We start from the raw sequence: 21,057 nt of genomic DNA, 5'->3' as shown, positions 1-21,057 counted from the left end.
GAGTATCACTGAGGGTACTGTATAAGAGTGCTCTAACAGCCAGTCACGTTTAAATCATAGTTACCTATTTGAAAGTGTTTTAGTGTTAGTTTGGGATGTGTCAAATAGATTTGTGTATTCAATAGTAAAGTAGTAAAGTAAATAGTAAAGTTGAATGATCTTGAGGCAATTCACATAATTTAAAATAGTTTATCAAGATAGGTTTTAGGTAGGTTTTATTTTCTGTGAGTATTTGAGACTATTACTCTATGCTATTACCTAAAGGTACCTAGTGTACCTAGTTGATAAAAAAGGAAGAATTCTAAAAACCTAAATGCCAAGGTATTTAACATGGAGAAAGCAGCGTGATCACAACTAGAACGTTTAGGGTACTCTATAGAAAACATAGATATTATCAACACCGAAAATATAATGCTCAAAGTTCGAGGGATCGTACAGGAACCCTGTAGTTCAAAATCCCTCAGACTTCGTTCGCGAACTGTAGCTATTCACACTTGGGATTTGGATAGGTACAACAAAATGGAGGCACAACAGGTTCTAAGTTCTATTGATCCAGTGGGTTACCTCAGTGCATTATCTAATGCGTTATTGGGGTGAAGAGTGTGCGAGGAAGGCGATGACGTGATGTAAATATATGTTTGGGTACAACAACAATACGAAGACAAACCGGGTTGGTCCACAACGACAAAATGAGCTGGCACGTTACTTAGTGCGTTGTCGGGGTACGGTGTGGACTGTGGATACGTATGCGAACGTTCAAACCGAAGTAGTCCATTACATAGTGCGATGTAGGCATCCAACGTGTGCGGGGAACAAGGCGGTAGCGCCATATTATTTCAGTGTAGGTTAAAAAGTTGGAAAATTTCTCGGAAATTTCATGAAAGTTTCACAGGGAACAACGGAAACTTGCATTTTGGAAATGGAATATAGGGCAAAAACCAGGTTGGTATCCCAAACAGCCAAACGTGTCAGTGTGTTACCCAGTGCGTTGTCAGGTTGGAGAGTGTGCGGGGAAAAGCGGCGACGTGTTAACCAAAGGCCATGAAACGCACGCTCAACGCAGACGCTGAACGCTGAATACCATAATTATATATTGGTAAATCAAACGGAGAGTGCGTTTCGAGGCCGAGGCGTTGGTGTCGATGTGCAATGTGCATACAACAACGGAAGGCACAAACCAGGTTGGTCCACAACAGCCAAACGAGCCAGCGCGTTACCTAGTGCGTTGTCGGGGTGCAGCGTGTGCGGGGGCGGGGGCGGCGGCGCGGGCGCCGGCGGCGGCGACGCGCTCGGCGTCACGGAACGCGACCGCGAGCGGGAACGTGACCTGTAAAATGTTTACGAGAAAATTAAGAAAAAATCGTAAAGTTGTACCAATAGGGAATATTACGCGAAACTCTGCGTTATCTGCGTAGAGCGTCACTAGCACAATCACAGGGACATCTGTAAACAAACCGCCTTGATGCATCAACGTCATAGTGAAAACTTGTCAAAAGCTGTTTAAGGCACAGTATGTATAAGTTACTCTATGGTTTTCGATAGGTGCTAGTGCTTCTGGCGGCAGAATTTTGGAATTAATTTAGGATTCCCTATTCTTGGGATGAGATTGCTGAGCGGCAACATGCTACCCCCGCTGTTTAATGCTGTTACCACAGTTGGTGGGTTGGGTTGATGAGTATGTTAGGTATTATTTAAGGTATATAAAACTTAGGAACGGGTCGTATCTGGAGAAGCCCAAACTTGGTATTTTCTGAAAATTATTTTTATTCTAATTTAAAAAAAAAAGGGTCTGAAATGTAATGTGATATATTTTTAAGAATCGGCTTAAAGAGCCCTTTCATTTGATACCACACACGATAGGTTTCTGTACAATTTTATTTTCCTATACCAAAAAAAGATGACGCCATCTCCAATTTTTTACTTTTTGGTTCTAATTGATTCAAATGGGCTGGGCGTTTTTTGGCGTACTGCTAGCACTACAAAAATTTCATTTTTGAAACAAGCTTTGAGCATGTGAAGTTTCAGCTCCATCGAATAATGGGAAGTGGGTCTAATTTAGCTTGCAAGATTTGACCCGAACAAACATACATAAATTGCAAGTTAAATAAAGGCTTGTAAAATTGAAAATGTGTAGCACAAGTCAACATCAGCACCCTTCGCTTCCTGCTCACCACGCCAAGTTCCGCTAACACATTATCATGCAAATCCACCGTGTTGACGCCAAAACCGGGTTACACAGGTGTACCTAGTACCTACGTCATTTGACACACTTAGTTGAGGCCGTCAATAATTTGGAACGTTAGTTTTTGATTAATTAATGTAATGTAACTGCGGCAATTTTATCTTGTTGTGATAGACTCTGATCATGCTAACTTTGCACAAACTTGGTAGTAAGAATACATATTACATATACATATATCCCTATTATCGCCATACTTGACATAATACTTGGCATGAAAACCTACCTTGGTCCGACTCTGTTTACAGCAAAGTTTCAGTCGTGATGCTTTATAAGAGCAAATTCAACCTAACTCAATTTAGAACATGTTTGTGTATTAACTAACGCATTTCCCTCCTTTGCGTCGCACAGTCAGGTAATAAATGAAAGCGTAACGATATTATGGTGACTCGATGCTTTTACGAATATCATCATCAAGTTTCAGTTCCATAAATAATGAGACCATCTTGCCCGAAGCGGCCTATTTTTCCATTATTCCTTTAATAAAAAAAAAATAAGTCCATTCAGGTTTTGAAACAAATACGTTTTAAATATCGGTTAACCCATTCGGCGTTAATCTCGACACGTTGACGTTAAGCCTCTACCTACAATATTTTAATTAACGCTACGCTAGGGTGGACGTTGACAAGGGCCCAATTTAACTCTTAAAAGTAAACAAAGTGACTCCTTGGCGCTAAAGTAGCGATGTCATAGCAACGGAGCATAATGCGATACGGAAAATTGCACGATATGACATTTTGGCCATGCCAATTACCATAGAAATACATATAGTGTACCAAATCACACCACAGAGCTGCCATAAATAAGGTAGCCAAGGAACAATTTGTTACTTTCTTGAGTTTTATCGGCTCGCAGGCTTGTAAAATTAACCACTACGGGGTAGTATTCTGCCTCAGGTATATTGCTGCAACAGCTATTGGAAAACTCATTCAATAGTTTACTGCATGTACTCGCACACAACAAATTGAAAAATTGGCCGTTACGGCTGTTATGTATGTAGGGCGGTAATATGAGCATAACATTAGCCATAAATGCTCTATACCTAAAATACTTATGCAGAAATAAAAAAAAGCAGGCGAATCGACATCCCCCCTTTGTTGAAATTGGTAAAAAAGAAGTATCTACTTTTTACTTTAGGAATTAGGTACAATTCCTAGCGACTCACCCTTTCACAATCATGGCTAATGTCTAGAAGTCTAGATATTACATCAAAATCTATTAGTACTAAAGACCCACACTGAATACCATCTATATATAGGTACATAAAGGAGCCAGACGGAATGAGATTTCTCGTAGCCGCGAGCAGCAACTATCGAAAAACTAATAAATGACCCGCCATTGATTATTTTTATGGACTTTTAGGGCGGCGATGCGGTTAGATTTGTCGATTCGTGTCGCGATTAACTTCCCGCAGCGAAATGGAATTGAATTTTCAATAAATTTAAAGGAAGGACATATGTACTATTTACTCGCAATAAGCGATGTGCCGCTTTTTCGATAGTATTTCCCTGTTACTGGGTTACAACTGTCTGTCATCGTTAGTGTTCGCAATTTTTTATTGTTTGAGAAGTTACATAGTTTACTGCTGATCATTTTGATCAGCCGGCTTACACGTACATTCTAGATATCTCTAGGTAGGGCTGTTTCAGCGCTAGTCACAACACTCACAACACATTGTCATTACGCCTCTACGAAATATTTTCGTTACATGGCGGGAAAACTGCAAGTATTTAGCAATGAATAAGGGGAAAGGAATAATAAGGAAATAGCGAATAGGATATTGCTAACTTTGTTGGTACTTAATGTGTATTGATTTGGTTAAATTATGTAATACATTTATGTTATGGTTCTTAATAATGAACGAATAATGTACCTAATTATGCTATAAATTTTTATAATTTTCATAATTGTTGTAACATGTAACATATATTATTATGTATACCCAATTCCTGACATGTAAAATAATATTGCTTTTACCAATAAACGTTCTGATTCTGATAAATAAAATAAATTAGAAACAAGAAACTCCCCTTAATAAAAAGCAAGCTTTTTTGAGCTTGTCGTTCATTTAATTCATAGATTTAGATTTAGATTCATTTATTTCATAATACAGATTACATTATAAATTGCAGGCATGTCAATTTACAAGAATTCATATTATGTACATATCATTCAAATTTAATTTAACGCTCGAAACTGTTTACCAATCCTGAAATATTTCATTATCAAACGAAAAGCTTTCAAACACTGATTAATAACAGTTAAATAAAGCTAGAGGAGCCTATTTATTTTCCAGTTGGAATAACTCTGCTTTGTGGAAGTTTGTGGGGAATTTATTGGATCTGCTTTCGAGTGTTGGTTTTCTGTGTATTAGCTTGAAGCTTAGGAGGGTAAACCGCTTAGCTCAGGAATAGATTTTAGGTTTAAAACATAAAATCCTTCATAAGTAGCTAAACATTTGCTTACGAATTTATAACACTTAAAAAAATAAGGTCCTAAATAATACAACTCCTTATCTCTTGTACATATTGTAAATATAACCGTGTGCAAATTTCAACTTCGTAACATTTGTAATTTCGGCTCTGCGTTGATGAGTCAGCCAGTCAGTCAGTCAGGACACACGCATTTATGACTAGTTGTTAATTATCAAATACATTTGAAGTTCCTTTAAGAAGATACTATTGTATAGTCTGCATCTTCTCAAATGATTTTTACGCTTAAGACGGTAATCTGTATGTGTTAAACAAAAGCCATTGTCTCTTTATCTCTATGTCTCGTTGGCGCGTGCGGCGCTCACACACAATGGCACACAATGGCCGACCGCTCGCAGAAAAGAGACAATGGCTTTTGTTTAACAGATTACCGTCTTAAGCGTAAAAATCATTTGAGAACATGCAGACTATAAAAAATATGTACAAAATAATGTTTTTTTTAACACTTGGTCAATTTTGTTCTAATAGTCCTGAGCTAGCTTGGCTTGGAGGTAAGTGCGGCCAATGCAAAGAACCCCGTCCCGTCCTCGAGGTAGTGTAAGGCGTAGGTATAGCAAGTGATGAGTCTATTTCCACGTCTCATTTCGGCAAATGTTCCCAAAAAAACAAATTTGGCTAGTTTGGCCTATAATAATATTTCAGCCTATATACGTCCCACTGCTGGGCACAGGCCTCCTCTCGAGCATGAGAGGGATTGGGCTATAGTCCCCACGCTAGCCCGGGTTGGGGACTTCACATACACCTTTGAATTAGATTCTAACTTTCGAGAAAGTTTTAGGGGGTAAACTATACTAGAAAACGTTACAATTTCACTTATCATATGATTAGGGAATCTATAGAATGGAGACAGCGTTATCTCAGTTGAGTTTACGAATGCTGCAAACGCTTAAAAACCGGCTGTGCCATCCATCCACTTCTAGTTTTTTTCGCAGTAAATTAAATTAGGTGTGTACACTTGAACTAAGATCAAAATATCTTACTTCAAGGGTAGAACAGATAGGTACGAGTACGAAGTACTGCTAAATTTATTAAAGCGCCAATATTGTGAATAAAATATCAATAAATAACACGATAGTGGCAGGAACGAGAACACTGCAAGATAAATTGCGAATATTGCGATCATGGCAGCTTGTGAAATAGTTAAAATCCTTTTAAAATATGCCAAGTGCACAAAATAAAAGGTCGGTGACAGCTGGTGCGGTTTTATAAAAATCCGCGTGTGAAAAGCTTTAGCCACCGTGAAGCGGTCCAAAAAATTGCAGGTTTTTGCGCCTTATCTATATTGAAAATTCGTTTTGCAGTATTGCCGGGCGAATATGTTTTATTTGGAGTCATTTCATTTCAAATTTATCTAGTTCGTATAGGTTTTTCGCTTTTTGTAACTTTACACAAGTAATTATTGATGCATTTTCCAGTTAGTCTATACTTTATACTCAGCAACTTTGACTATGGGACCAACTCCGAAATCGCGAAAAATTTTTTGGCTGTTTCATACATTTTGGCTGGTCCATTTTCTACGGGAGGGTAAAATTTTTTTTCGCGATTTCGTGGTTGGTCTCATAGTAAAACTTGCTCAGTGTGATTCCCATAACCTCCCAGGCAACGGAAATTCACTACTTAAACTAACTTACCTACTCAAATGTAAAATAGGGTTAAAAAAAAACTGTGTAATTGTTTTACTTTTATAAGGCATAGGTATTCTCGTATCACTAAAAAGCTTTGATCATTTATGTGACTAATGGACCCATAGATATTTATCGTCTCGTGATCAATCAATCGCGTGAACTGTGAATGACAAGCCTTTTGGGCACGCAGAATAACGAAGTAAGTGAATTCATTGTTCTAACTGAGTGACGGACGAGGCAACAGCGACAGCGAGTACATTTAAGTCCTGTTATTAAACTATACCAGATATATATACCAGATTTTTTATACCACGTTGGTGGCAAACAAGCATACGGCCCGCCTGATGGTATGTAGTCACCGTAGCCTATGGACGGCTGCAACTCCAGCGGTGTTACATGCGCGTTGCTGACCCTAAAATTCTAAAATGACAGTACTACCCGATCTGCCCAATAAAAATGAGTTTTACACATTTTATAATGCATAGCTCGTTCACGTCTTTCCTGTAGGTAGACATCACAAAGTTAAAGGAATCTGGTGTTATCTATATGCTGCACCCTTTCACACCGGATACATTTTTTTATTAGGTACTTGAGGTTCAAATAAGAAAAACAGGATGTAGGTATATGTATAGCAGTAGTAGTCAAATTGAATTGAATAAAAAAAAAGAAACGTCTCATAAGTATTAGGTATGTACCTACCTACTGTTTGAAATGTAATATAGATTGCTAGGTAAGGAAATAAAAGATACCCGGGTCCGCCGTTTCTAAGGAAACAGGAGGAAAACGGAAAGTATAAAGGTTACGCCTACATTGTAATTTGTGTCCGCCTACGCGTTAACTAATACTTCCTTCCATTGAATTGAAATTCGTCCCATAAAATTAAAATATGTACAACAGTTTGTGCTTACAACCTTAACTTATTTTAAAAATGAAAATTGCTTACTGTATACATCTCAACTAGGTAGTTGCCGGCCTCCTAGCCTAGCCGGTAGTGAACTAGTGACCCTGCCTATGAAGAAGGAGGTCCTGTGTTCGAATCCTGGTAAGGGCACGTATATAAGTATGTATTTTTCTATGTAAGTATGTATACCGGCTCCTAGTACATTTGACAAGCGTATATAAAACGCTAAAAACAAATTTAAGTGTAAGTACAGAAATTAATGGCAGTCCATTTTAGTGTAACAAATTGACAGTTCTGCTGCCGCAGGATGATTTTTCAATCTACAACTAAACTGAATTCCATTGACTGAGCGCTGATCCAACAGACAGATAAGTTCAGTGTCGAAAAATCGGTATTGAAATTGGAATTGGATTGGAAGAGCATTCATATAGCTTTAACGGTGACGGTTTAGGTACCATCAAGCATTGTATTTTTTTTCCATAACCGGCATTTACTGAGTCAGCCACATTGACGTCATGGATCATGGCACGACTACGACACGATAGTAAGATTTAATGATTGCACAACTTCATAATTTTTTAGTATCTCATGAATTTGTGCCGCATTTTAGTCGGGCGGGGGATGTTGCTCCGACCACATCACTAACAAAATTTGGTTAAAGCACAAATACAATGTTTTTTAGGTGCTATTTAGTGCCACTAGTCACATGACCTTGCACATAAACGGCACCGCACACTAGAGGGTTGACACGAATAAAAATAACATCCCCACTTAAAACGTTTAGGGGAGGTTCCCTAACAATGATTTTTTCTTCTTTTTAACCGACTTCAAGATTTCAGGTTTTTTTTTTTTTTTTTTAATGTTTGTTACTCCATAACTCCGTCATTTCTGGACCGATTTTGAAAATTCTTTTTTTAATGTAAGTATATACATACAGATTGGTCCCGTTTTTGTCAAAACGCAGTTCTGATGATGGGATCCATGAGGAATCGAGGGAACTCCTCAAATGTTAAAGGCTTACATATAGTGATTTTAGTATTTTCATCAACAAATCAAGCACTTACATTTAAAAAAAGTGACATTTGATGAAGTGGAACTGCTGATGATGATCAGAACGGAACTCTTCAATGACGCATAGTTCACGTTTGGCGATTTGTCCTCTTCGTTATGTTTGTTAAGCATGTTAGGTTTTCAAGAAACATTTTTGTCAAGCTCGAGTTCTGATGATGGGATCCATGAGGAATCGAGGGAACTCCTCAAATGTGAAAGGCATACATATAGTGATTTTTTGTATTTTTATCAACAAATCCAGCATTTCCATTTTAAAAAGTGACATTTGATGAAGTGGAACTGCTGATGATGATCAGAATGGAACTCTTTAATGACGCATAGTTTACGTTTGGCGATTTGTCCTCTTCTTTATGTTTGTTAAGCAACTTAAGTTTTTAAGGCATATTTTTGTCAAGCTCGAGTTCTGATGATGAGACCCATGAGGAACCGAGGGAACTCCTCAAATGTGAAATGCATACATATTGTGATTTTTGTATTTTCATCAACAAATCCAGCATTTACATTTAAAAAAGTGAAATTTGATTAAGTGGAACTGCTGATGATGATCAGAATGGAACTCTTCAATGACACATAGTTCACGTTTGGCGATCTGTTCTCTTCCTTATGGACCCAGACCCAAACTTGGACCCGGACTCGGACCCGGACCCGGGTCTGGACATGGACCCCAACTCGGATCCGGACCCGGACCGAACTCTGACCCAAACTTGGACCCGGACAGCCGGACACGGACCCGGACTCGGATCCGGACCCATACCCGGACCCGGAAATGCTACTAGAAAAGTGGGTTAGGTTAGGTTAGAACTGTGACCCTTACAGAAACGAAATGCTATCAAAAAAGTAGGTTAGGTTAGGTTAGAACTGCGACCCTTACAACAACGAAATGCTACTAGAAAAGTGGGTGGTTTTACCTCCTTTTCTACATTATTAGGCAATATTATAATAATTAGGCAATTAGGCAAAATTAGTCAAAAGATGGATTAGGATAATTACGCAAAATATGCTGTCTATTTCATTTCATTGTCTGGAATCTAAGAGTGCACCATCAACAATAAGTAAACTTTCAGCGGCATCCCCCATTGAAGTCGGTTTTTTTTCTTAAAAATTATTCTTTACCGATTTGTCGGCGTGATTGATTTATAATATTTATATACATATGCTGAATTGCAGCTTTCTAGCACTGACGGTCAGTTAGCTAGACCGCGGACGCCCACACAACAGATAAAGGGACATGGCATGGCAAAACTATAAGGATTCCTAGTTGGCTATGGAACCCTACAATGTAATATTTGATAAATTAAGAAGGAAACGAATACGCTAACGCACTAACACACTAGGCGTGCTAACTCCTTTTAACACACGACATCTATGTATAAATACAAAGGATACGAACCATCGCAGTTTTATAACGCGACCTCTTTGTAGGGAAATAAAAAAAGAGGTCGAGGCAGGTAATAAAATAAGGCCATTTCCTACATATCGAACATTGGTTTCAATTGAATTTGCGACAACGGACGAGTTTTCTCGGGGGCGCTTTGTAGGGTTACCCAGACGTTAGAATTTTCTCCGCCTTATCAGGTATTTGCAATTGTAAAGGAAACGGGATCACTTTGTATTAAAATATCCGTACAAAATGACTAATTTTCATTGCTCTTGAGTGTTTGTATAGACTGCGCCGAAACACTTTGCAGTAAATTTGAGTGTGAGAAAGTTGCTTCATCCCTCAAAATTAAACAAAACATTTGCCATCATTATTGGCCCCATTTTGTCAGTTTCATTTTGGCCTTCAGTTTTTCAATAAGTAAACAACAACAAGAACAGTATTTAATTTTTACATATTAATAAGACTCCACACCCCACTCTTTGTGCGGAATGTTTGGTTAGGAATTTATTTATTGGTTGGGCAACCCTGCCCTCGTATATTGTGCGTCACGATAACCGACAAACGAACCGTATCATACCGAAATTATCCGCTAAACAATAGCTGTAAGCGAAACTGGAACACAAAATCTTGTGTGGTTTGTTTCGCTTTTGCGAAATGATAGGAAGTTTAGTACAAATATTGTTTTAAGAAGTTTTCTTAAGCGGAAGTGGAGATAAACTTTCTAATGTTAAATATTGTTAAAAATGCATATACATTTTCACCTCTAAATTAAATAACTAACTTATAAAACTTAAAAACTAAAACTAAAAATAAATAAAACTAATAGTAACAGTTTTTGGCCAAAAACTGCGCGAAGCGCCTTAAAATAAAAAAAAACTAAAACCTATTCCCCTGCGGAAGTTGACATTTTCACGTAAGTACATTTAGTAATCGTACATTTAATAAGTTATGGATTAAATACGAGGTTAAACTAATCAATGCTATACGGAATTTTTACAATTTTAGTCCTTTCTATTTGACGATGATTGTATGTAGGTACTTATTAACTTATCGGCTATTTTAAGTTAATAAGGTCTTTCACATTTGAAGTAGGTACAGATAATTACTGTACATTTAACGCTTTTAATGAGTTCCCGTTCTTGTTCTACGTTAATATTAATCTCTGTACTTTCTTATGTACCATACTTTCGCACAGTGTCATGTGTGGCATTTATTCAAAACAAAATAATAAGTATTCGCCGCTAGACATTTTGAACATTTCGCTCCGTGTGCCGTGTACCGATGCAAAGCCATGCAAATCACAGATCTCTGTGACAAAGATGTTGCAATTCCAATGATGCATGAAACGCCGAAGAGTGCGGTGGACATTTGTAGCGTCCTTTCAATTGCTAACCGAGCTTTGGAAAAACAGTGTAAAACTGACCAAGTAATAGTCAGGTTTGGCAATATCACCATTGATACAGTCGTATTTTTGGTTTAAAAGTTGTATACTGACCCAATATTACGCGTTGTGCAAAGGTCTTTTCTCGGCTAACACCGCTGCGTGTAGCGTCACATAATATAGGAAGAATGCGATGCTGTTGTATCACGCAAAATAGGCGCCTGTCGTCGAGTTGCAGAAAATCGCCCGAACTACAATACAATACAATGCGATGCTGTATGCAGCGTATGGTGTCACACAGAGACCAAAACCTAAGAATTTGATATATCAGAGCTCGCGTAACCATGAGAACACACGCCGGGAGCTTAGTCGGGTCGGGTTTAAACGGAAAGTCAATGTTCGGTAGCCGCGAGCGCTGGATGAAATGGATTTTTGAAGTTTGAGAAGTTACTTAAAAGGGTTTACTATTTCTGTCGGTTCTGTAGGAAGAACGTCTGTTTTTACTCTCAAAATCTTCATGTTTGACTTCAGATTTAAAATAAAAGACAATGGAGAAGGTATTAGATAAAGAAATCTGTGCCGCAGGTAATGGGTATGGCATAGAGAAAGAAAAATAATTGGGGTAAAATGTTATATTGGTATGGTACCTACAGCATTGGTAGGCTATGTTTTTACTAACACGTATTTCTTGCGCTTAAAACCGGGATGTAGGTATAAATAAGCTAAAGTAAAACTGAAGAAATATGTTTTGTTTTAAAAAAATTAGGAAATATTAAATATCCGTAAAAGGAAACAAAATTAACTTCTCTCTAATATATAACTTCAGTAAAAAATTTGTCGCTTTTATTCCTGAACAATGTTATTTTTTTAATAGATGCGAAGTGTTGGCATATGAACTACCTGTTGCTGCGATAGCTATAAATTATCTAATGCAGTGACTACATCGCCTTAATTGACCTGTTACACTGTCTAGGTAATAACTTTTTTTTTACTTTGCGCGCGAAAAAATCTGGAGCTTGTGAGATATTCTAATAGACTTAGTGCCAGTTGCACCATCTGCACTTGACAGACTGATCAACGACACCTGGTGCGCCGCGGCGGTTTACTATGAAACTTTCCATACAATACAATTTAGCGAACTCTTTAACGATGACAAAGAGTTGGTGCAACCGACCCTAACTATCTATGTACTAGTAAAGAACTCGTTAGGGGTTCTTGTCAGTTAGTTTTAGGGTTCCGTACCCAAAGGGTAAAAACGGGACCCTATTACTAAGACTCCACTGTCCGTCTGTCGTTCTGTCACCAGGCTGTACCTCATGAACCGTGGTAGCTAGACAGTTGAAATTTTCACAGATGATGTATTTCTGTTGCCGCTAAATAATAAATAATAAATTCGTACGGAACCCTCGGTGGGCGAGTCCGACTCGCACTTGTTCGGTTTTTAGTCACAGTTCTCATTTTTGTTACCAACTATTACGTACTTTTCTCTTCCACATCAATTCAGTGAGATGATTCTAAAAAGTCAGACGCAGTGAGGTTGTTTTGTTTTCTATAGATATGTTTTGTTACCGATTTATTCAGGTCAAAAGTATGGTTTTAAATGGTTTTCAAATTTTTAACTCATTAAGGAATGAGTTAAAAATTTGAAAACCATTTAAAATAAAAAGCTTCTAAAAATATTGGATTTCTTACTAACAAAAAGCTTCTAAAAATATTGGATTCACTTCGCAAGTGAAATCGCTTTCGAGCTTCTGAGAAGATGCGCATGCTGACAAGTACCTATAATAGATAGAGACCGGGACTTCGAAGTAGTTTTCTTTTCAGTCGCTATAGTTTGATGGTCCCGAGGGTTTTCGACATCGCTTTCCATTTTACGCTATGAATGAGTAAATAAATAGTAAACAAAAATGTAAGAGATATATGTAAGTTCTGGTTATATGTTAGCTGCCAAAGCAGTTAAGCTAGTTGAAATCCAGCCTCAACCTTTGCTATTTTTCCTTTATATAACTATGACATATTTTTTAATCCTATAAACTGAGGAGCGTTAACCTAACTTTAAAACTTCCGTGAGTCGTTACACATTTTTATTGTTATAATTATATTGGACACAAGTAAGCTCTGTCGTGTGCTTACCGTCTTTCTCATTAGATGAAAGAATTCTGCAGCTGTGCACGACATCAACGGCGACACAAAACCAACTTCAAACGGTATGTTCTCAAATAGACATGAGTAGTTCGCGAATGAAAGATTCAAATGAACAACTTCACTTGATGACACTCTTTCATTCACTAGTTCACGTCGGATTTATTTATATATTTCTTCAGCCGTTCAGTTTAATTATCTTTTCATTTACATGCTTTTTCGTTTAGAGAGTGAAAGGACGCCACGTTTAAACCTTCGATTCATAAATTCATTTATTTGAGTGATACATATTGAATGAAATTATCAATCGAATCCTTCATTCAACTCATTATATCCGCGAATGAGAGATAGAAAACCAGTACTGTTGATATAGATGGATCTTTTGAGCAACTGAACTAAACTGATCTAGTGAACTAAAAGAGTGAAGTACTTCATAGCGTATGAAAGATTAATCTTTTCTTTTTAGTGACACATTTTGCGCATGACTATTCTCAAAGACACACCACTTAAAGTACGTGAACAACATCCATCCATCCTTTTCTTACCTCTCAGCCACAGCAGCGACGGCAGCAGCGTGGTGTATGGCGCTCTTCCCTCGTTTGCGTCTCCTCGTTCTCTTCCGAGAGTACGATGCTAATAGAAGCCCTTTGCGGGCGTCTATCCTCTTCTTTGAGTCCTTGGCTAGGGTCCTGACGGCTAGCGACGTGGGGTCGAAACTGAATGTCGAGTCGTCCCTGTGCTCGTTTAGGTCCTTTTTTCTTTCCTGTGACATAATAAGTATTGTTAGTGCGTATAAAGGGCCATAGACAGAAATAAAGGTGATTCTTCTTTCAAAAGCTACGGATAATGGATGCTAATTTCTCATTGGAATTTATAATATCACTTAAGACTACGTCTACAGAATCATCTGCGACAGTCTGCGACCTACCTACCTATATTAACTTGCGTCCTCAGGGGTCGGAAACCGGTATTTGCTCCATACAAAAATACCGGTATTCGGGGTTTTTAAAAAATACCGGTTCCGAGCCCTGTGCGTCCTATCTCTTGTGATCTGAAAATTATCTCTTGTGTAAGTCCGCCATTTGTACAATGTTTTGTGCAATAAATAAATGATCCGACCACCACCGTCAAAAATTACACTCACTTCGGACCTCAGGATCTAAGATCTGCGACCCTCTTGAGTGACCTGCGACCTACGGTAAGTGATTAGCGACCAACCTCTTGAGTGACCTGCGACCTACTTGTAACTACGGCGTACCTCTTGCGTGATCTGCGACTCCTCCTCGTAGCTGAGCGCCACGACGGCCAGCATCAGATTGATGAGATAGAAGGATCCGAAGAACACCACCACCGTGAAGAATGACACGGACATCGGACCGCAGGACGATAGCACCTGCAACACCATATAGTATGGTTATTTTTTTAGGGAAGAAGCTTTAATAACTAAATCGGTCAAACACATTTCAGAAAAATAATCAAGAATTACGAATCGTTTCAATTTTTTCATGGCAAACTACATTTATTATTTAAAACATAAAGTATACATATACCGATAGTAAAAGGTCACTTCTGTGGATTAAGATCAAAAATTAACGATCCGGGTAAATACATATGGGTACAGCGTGGAAAGAATAAATGGCCGACTAGTCGGGAAAGCCGACTATCCAGCCACATTTGTAGTCGGCGACTAGTCGGCAAAAAAAGCCGATTAATCGGCACTTTATAATTGACAGAAAAACAGGAAAAAATGAAAATTAACATCAATATTTATTATTTACCATAACTATGCTTTAAGTTTATTTTACTCAAATACTTATTTAGGGGGCATACGAAAACTTTTGTTCAAGCATATAATTGACCTGGAGTTTTCCTCTACAGGTCGCATTTCTCTCAACCAATTTTCGTGTAATTTTATGGTCAAGTTCAATAGTTATTTTTAGGGTTCCTTTCCCAAAGGGTAAAAACGGGACCCTATTACTAAGACTCCTCTGTCCGTCTGTCTGCCACCAGGCTGCATCTCATCCACCGTGATAGCTCGACAGTTGAAATTTTCACAGATGATGTATTTCTGTTGCCGCTATAACAACAAATACTAAAAAGTACGGAACCCTAGGTGGGCGAGTCCGACTCGCACTTGGCCGGTTTTATTTATTTATTCAGTTTTTAAATTATTTTTAATGTCGGAGCCATGAAGATACGCGAGATTCACCATGTGGGTCTCTTACAAAAAGTCTATGTTGCTGCTGGGAATAGGTTCTTGATTGGCGACTACCTACGTAGGTAAGCGAAACGTAGCCTTGGAAATGCTCCCAACAAGGTGTACTCATGGTCTGGTCAGGATCGCAAATTAAAAAAAACGTTAAAGTTGAATTAGAATCCCTGTGCTAGTGCTTTTGAAGCTGCAAAGAGCACCTTTTAGCAAAGCTACTATGATGAATAGCGCAACTGAAGGAACAAAACGATTGTTTGTCAAGTGTCAATTCTGAACTTAGATGAAAACGGCCAAATCAATAGTCGGTACATCACTACTCATTTTGCTTAAAGGAAAGAAACATTCGTTTATAATAATAATAAATAGTCACCCGTTGACCACGAACGCTGTAAAGAGTTCGAAACGTCGGGATGTATTATAAATTCAATATACGCGATATAATCCGTTTTCATAGTTTTATTTCAATAATAAATAGTTTTTTTTTTCAATCTTGCTTGTCTAAAAATATTCTTGAATACGATATTATTTTGTACGACAGACGAGTGTAAGGTCTAATTTTTCTTGGAGAAATGTTATCATGAACATTAACTGTGTCGAATAGGGGAATAAAATAAAATAAAGAGTATTGGGTGTTGGGTGTAAAAAAAATCTTTGAATGCAGTTTTTTTTTTTTTTTTATATAAAAAAATGTTTCCTTTAAGCAAAATGAGCTAACTTGAGGTTTAAAGGCACTTTCCCTTCAGGGCCCATACATTCTTTCCACACTGTATATCACGTGTTTCTTTTTTATGTCTCCGGTACTCAAAAAATATTTCGCCTGAAAAGGTGCTGTTAAAAAATTAGGTTTTGATTCACTTAAGTCAGCGATGTCTACAGGAACGAGATTACGAGACGAACGATAGCGTCAAGTAATCTATCCGTGGGCGAAATCGCATTTGCGAGGCCATTTTCTTTCACTGGGCGACGGCCCACTTCGCCCACGCCTAGCTACGCCACTGGTAAAAGATATGACCCAAGTGTAAAATAATTATGAAAATGTAATGTAATCTTGCAAGTCGATTTTCACACTATGGTCGGTATATTTAAATCACGTGAAATTTTTAAGCTGCATATAAATTTGCTCGAAAACAATCATCGTCAGATTAGTTATTATAATCTGGCAAACCCACTTTGTCAGTAGAAAAAGGCGCGAAATTCCAATTTTCTATGGGAGGACAACCCTTCGCGCCTACACTTTTTAAATCTTCCGCCTTTTTTTACGGACGGAATTGGCATACCAAACCATACTATTCTTATTGCACGCAGCAACATGCCCCATCTCTTTCGCACAGTAACCCAAAAAAAAGTTTATAGCTGTTAAAATAATATTTATCTCGCCACAGCGACAATATTTGTCGCGGGCGGTTTCATGTGTGGATGAGCATTATAAAACCCTTTAAAAAGAACGGGCTCTGTTATTCAATTTTACGCTGAGATTTTACGCCAGCAAAATCCTTTAAAAATTCAAATCATTTTTATTCATCAAAAGAACATCGAATTCCAATTTTACTAAATTGCTCCAACCAATTGTGCAGTTTGTGCGTGATAAAATTCTGTTATTACTTTTGACTGTACTGATTAATAAATTATTGTCGATAAAATTATTGTTTCGCCAATAAACCGCTTCAAATTACTCATTAATTAAAGTTTGTCGTGAATTCCGCATTTTCATTAAATAGCGGGAAGTAAATGTTTCATTTGCTGTTCATTTGGCATTAAATGGTTATCTCTGGACGCTTGACATTAAACATTTCGAAATAGAGCTCCTCAAATTATCGAAAATTGAGACTTTTATACAATCAACGATTCGAACGTAGAAAGGTTGTCGAACTGCTCGTTAAAGAGAATCTGCTGGGTAACTGAGCAGAGATCGAAAATAGTCCAAATATAATAGTCCAAAATCTCTCTGTGATTAAATTATTAATATATAACGGATACGTTTTGCCTATTCATTTGTGTATGAAATTCAACAAGATGGTAATATATTTCCGAATGGTGTTAATAGATTTTGGAAAATTATAATTCCAAATCAATTTAATCCGTGATTATTTCTTCGCCCACGCAATACTAACGGCTATCGTAACAATAGCAAAGTTAGCAAATGTCACCTTCAACATTCCTGGCATTGATAGCTATAGTCGACCGCTAATTTAAGGGCTCCCAAATCTGCAATGATGGTAAATGTGTGTCCGAGATAAAAAGGCGAATCGGGATGGCAAAGGATGCTATGACCCGTTTTAACAACATTTGGAAGAAAGAGGAATTGGTATCAAAACCAAGATCATATTGATACGAGCACTATCTTCCTGTATGGAGTTGAAACGTGGACTATCCTGGCCAGAGAGAAAAAGGTTTGATGCATTTGAGATGTTGTGCTGGAGACGAATGTTGCGAATACCTTGGACTGCAAGGCGTACTAATGCATCAATCCTAACCCAGCTCCGAGTTAAAACTCGTATATCCACCATATGCCAAGAACGCATACTCTCATATTTCGGACACACAGTGCGCAGAGGCGATGAAAGTTTGGAAAAACTGGTTGTGGTTGGAAACACCGAAGGCAGAAGATCGCGCGGTCGTTCACCAATAAGATGGACCGATCAAGTTAAAGACTCGTCATTCTCTGCTTTCTACACGGTCGTCAAAGATGCGTTGGAGAGAAACCGGTGGAGGCAGATCATCCACTCCATGCAGATGCAACCCTGATACTGACCACGATCCTCAGACATGACTGACATGAGGGACCGACTAGAGAGAGAGAGGGAGATTGCAACAATGGTTAAGACATCAAGAAACTGCAAAGTGAAATTCGCGCTGAATAGATTATTTAATCTTAATCGAGTATTATTTCAGGCGTCGCTACTCGAGCTAGGGCGCCATTTACACTGAGCACGGAATAGACGAACCAGTAATAAGAACTAGAGAGAACTCTGGTCTCTACAGAACGGAAGGCCCAAAGTCTCTAACAAGTTTAAAAGGATATAATAAAATAGAGCCTTAAAGGTGAGAACTTACAGTTGACTCTTTACTAGCACTAAAACAATATTAATTGTATTCGCTATCCAAGTCAACTTTTTAAGTAGTAGTAGAGAAAGGCCTCGAGATTGGTATTCATATACCGTGCAACCGTGTTATAATCTAAAAAGCGTTACAAATTTTCAAAAACCGCTGTCTGCACCCACGGTACCTTAAAGAAATCAATCAGCCTGTCAGCCAGTTGTCTTTTTAGTCACTCGGACTACAAATGGCTTCTATTCTAAATGGAGCCTTAACTCAAATCAATTAATAGGCCCTTAATCAAATCCCAGCAAACATTAAATCAACAACAAATTGTAGCCGTACATTAGCGAAACGTACCTTAATGATTTAAAACAGAGATAGGTAAATACTACAGACTGTTGACACTGATATAAAATCGCGTTTCAATGCGGTTTGACATTTGCTGATAGTACGGTCGGTCGACACGATAGATACCGCTAACGAACATACACGTAGGTACTTAGATTTGCATTGTTTCAGCAGAGTGGCAGCTCCCTAAATGAGATGCTAATGGGGCGTCCCGGATGTAAAGAGACAAATTTATTTTCAAAATATGAAATTAAAGGTAAACATTGAAAGTAATGATTTTGGTTGAAAGTAGTCACAAAGTTAATTAAGTTATTAGATTCATACTGAATTTGCTCCTACGAAAACTGATTTTTTTTTCTTAGATTTTTCGCGGCCTGTCATAGGTACTACGGCTGTTCCCGATTTTGCAGCCACTCCTTTTGCCATACAAGGTATTTCCTACAAAAAATTGGCTTTTGGTACAAGTTTTTGGTCCTAAGTCACATCTATACGACTGAATGGAAGTTAATGAATGGTTGTACGTAAAAGTTTCCTTCATAAGCATCATTGGGATTCGCCGGAACATAAGTTCAATCGTCAATAAATCGTTGAGTAAGTATTTGTTTCAGCTTTGGCATGCTCCTCTTGGTCCTTCTCATATCTAGAAGCTGAGCAGTTTGTTGCTGATATGGTTTTAAACCTAGATCGTTCTTTTTTCATTCTGGCGACTGACGACTTTGATACTTTTAATTTATCCGCTGCCACTCTGACGGACGTTAAAGGAGTCTTATCAAAAATAGATTTAACTCTGTTAATATTTTGAGGTATCGTGATTGTCCTATTTCTACCTGGAATCTTCTTAAAACTAATCTCACCCGTTTCTTCATAAAGTCTTTTTATTGTATATATACAGTTTGTCTAGCTTTTACTTGAAGAAAGTGTTTTACTATATCCTTGTATGAGACTCGTTAAAAAAAAAAGGCAATTGGGAATAATCCTATTAGCAAGTGCTTCATATTCTGATCATTCATTTTGAAAAACTAATATGCAGTAACGAAATTCCCACTTTAAATGACAAATAACGAAATAGTAGATGCAACGACACCAAAACTTTTATTTTCTTTTAATAATAATTTCAGCCAGTAAGACTTTGAAAGTTGTCTCTTTACTTCCGGGACAGCCTTTAGCTAGCATGAGTTGCGTTTGAGCGCGCCTCCATACATCTAGCGCGACTTCAAGTATGGACGCACGCGAGAATGCAACTTATGCTAGACCGCCAGAAATGCAACTGCCGTAGTTTTCTCGAGGGACACAGTAACAAGACTCCAGATTTCAAGAACTGTACAAGGTCGGCAAAGTGTATAGCATGTGAATGAATTAATGAGAATCTTTATTTCAGGCAACTAGTGGCCCATAAACAGATACCTTAAAACACAATAAAGTATATGACTGCTCACCGTCAAGAGAGCCGTGATTCCGTGAACTTGTTTATACTGCTTATTTTATTTGATAATATCGTGCATTTCGCTCGTACTTGTCCTTACATGTATTAACGCGAGCGAGACGCAAAATAACATCATTCCGATATCAGTGAGCGTCAGTGTGCGTTCGATTAGGCCTGTGTTTTAATGAAGCAAATTTGATCTGCTCACGGTATATTAACTAAGTCGAATTTGCATGGAGCCCAGTCGTTAATATTTACTCGTCTCTGATCCGAAGCTTAGCCAACGTTGATATAATGAAGGGCCTTCCCGGAATGAACTTTAGTCTGAGCGTATTCATAATGTAAGGGCTGGTTTGCTGGGCTTTAATTAATTCTGCGAGCAAGTGCCCCGAGTTGATATCATCTGCAGACGTAGTGGTGCTAACGCAGTAGGGCGGTTTTCACATTTTTTATAAAACACTTTGTCTCAGCCCTAACTTTATTGTGCTTTGTTAATTAGAATTTTTAGCTGTCTACCTATATCAATCTATATAGATAAAGAAATAGTGGGACATTTGTATTGATAATTGAGTTTACAATGCGTCATGAGTCACGAGAGATAATTTGGAACATTTTATTTATAAGTATCTGGACCTAAAGTGCAAACGTTTCTTAGTTTCATAAAAAATAGTTAAGTAGCTCGGTTCTGCGTCGAGTTCATTTGAATAAAAACCTTAAATGTAAGTTAATAAGGTTTATAGGTATTGAAGTGTAACACAGATACAAAAATATAGATCGCCTGATTTTAAGCAATTGCCTTCGCC

At 37.9% G+C, this 21,057-nt stretch overlaps 1 protein-coding gene across 1 annotated transcript in view; it reads right to left on the bottom strand.

The window, feature by feature from the left end:
• LOC134749204 (sodium channel protein 60E) overlaps positions 1-21,057 on the bottom strand; it is a 224,917-nt gene that overhangs the window by 12,671 nt on the left and 191,189 nt on the right. Inside the window, exons 8-10 of the mRNA XM_063684072.1 lie at positions 14,491-14,625; positions 13,778-13,995; positions 1,218-1,327 (exon numbers count right to left, since the gene is read on the bottom strand). Coding sequence (XP_063540142.1) covers positions 1,218-1,327; positions 13,778-13,995; positions 14,491-14,625 — 463 coding nt within the window. The remainder of the gene's footprint in view (positions 1-1,217; positions 1,328-13,777; positions 13,996-14,490; positions 14,626-21,057) is intronic.

The sequence above is a fragment of the Cydia strobilella genome, chromosome 18 (assembly GCF_947568885.1).
Source record: "Cydia strobilella chromosome 18, ilCydStro3.1, whole genome shotgun sequence".
Lineage (NCBI taxonomy): Eukaryota > Metazoa > Arthropoda > Insecta > Lepidoptera > Tortricidae > Cydia > Cydia strobilella.
The sequence above is the reverse complement of the archived record's forward strand: the minus strand, read 5'-3'. Positions and strand labels throughout refer to the sequence as shown.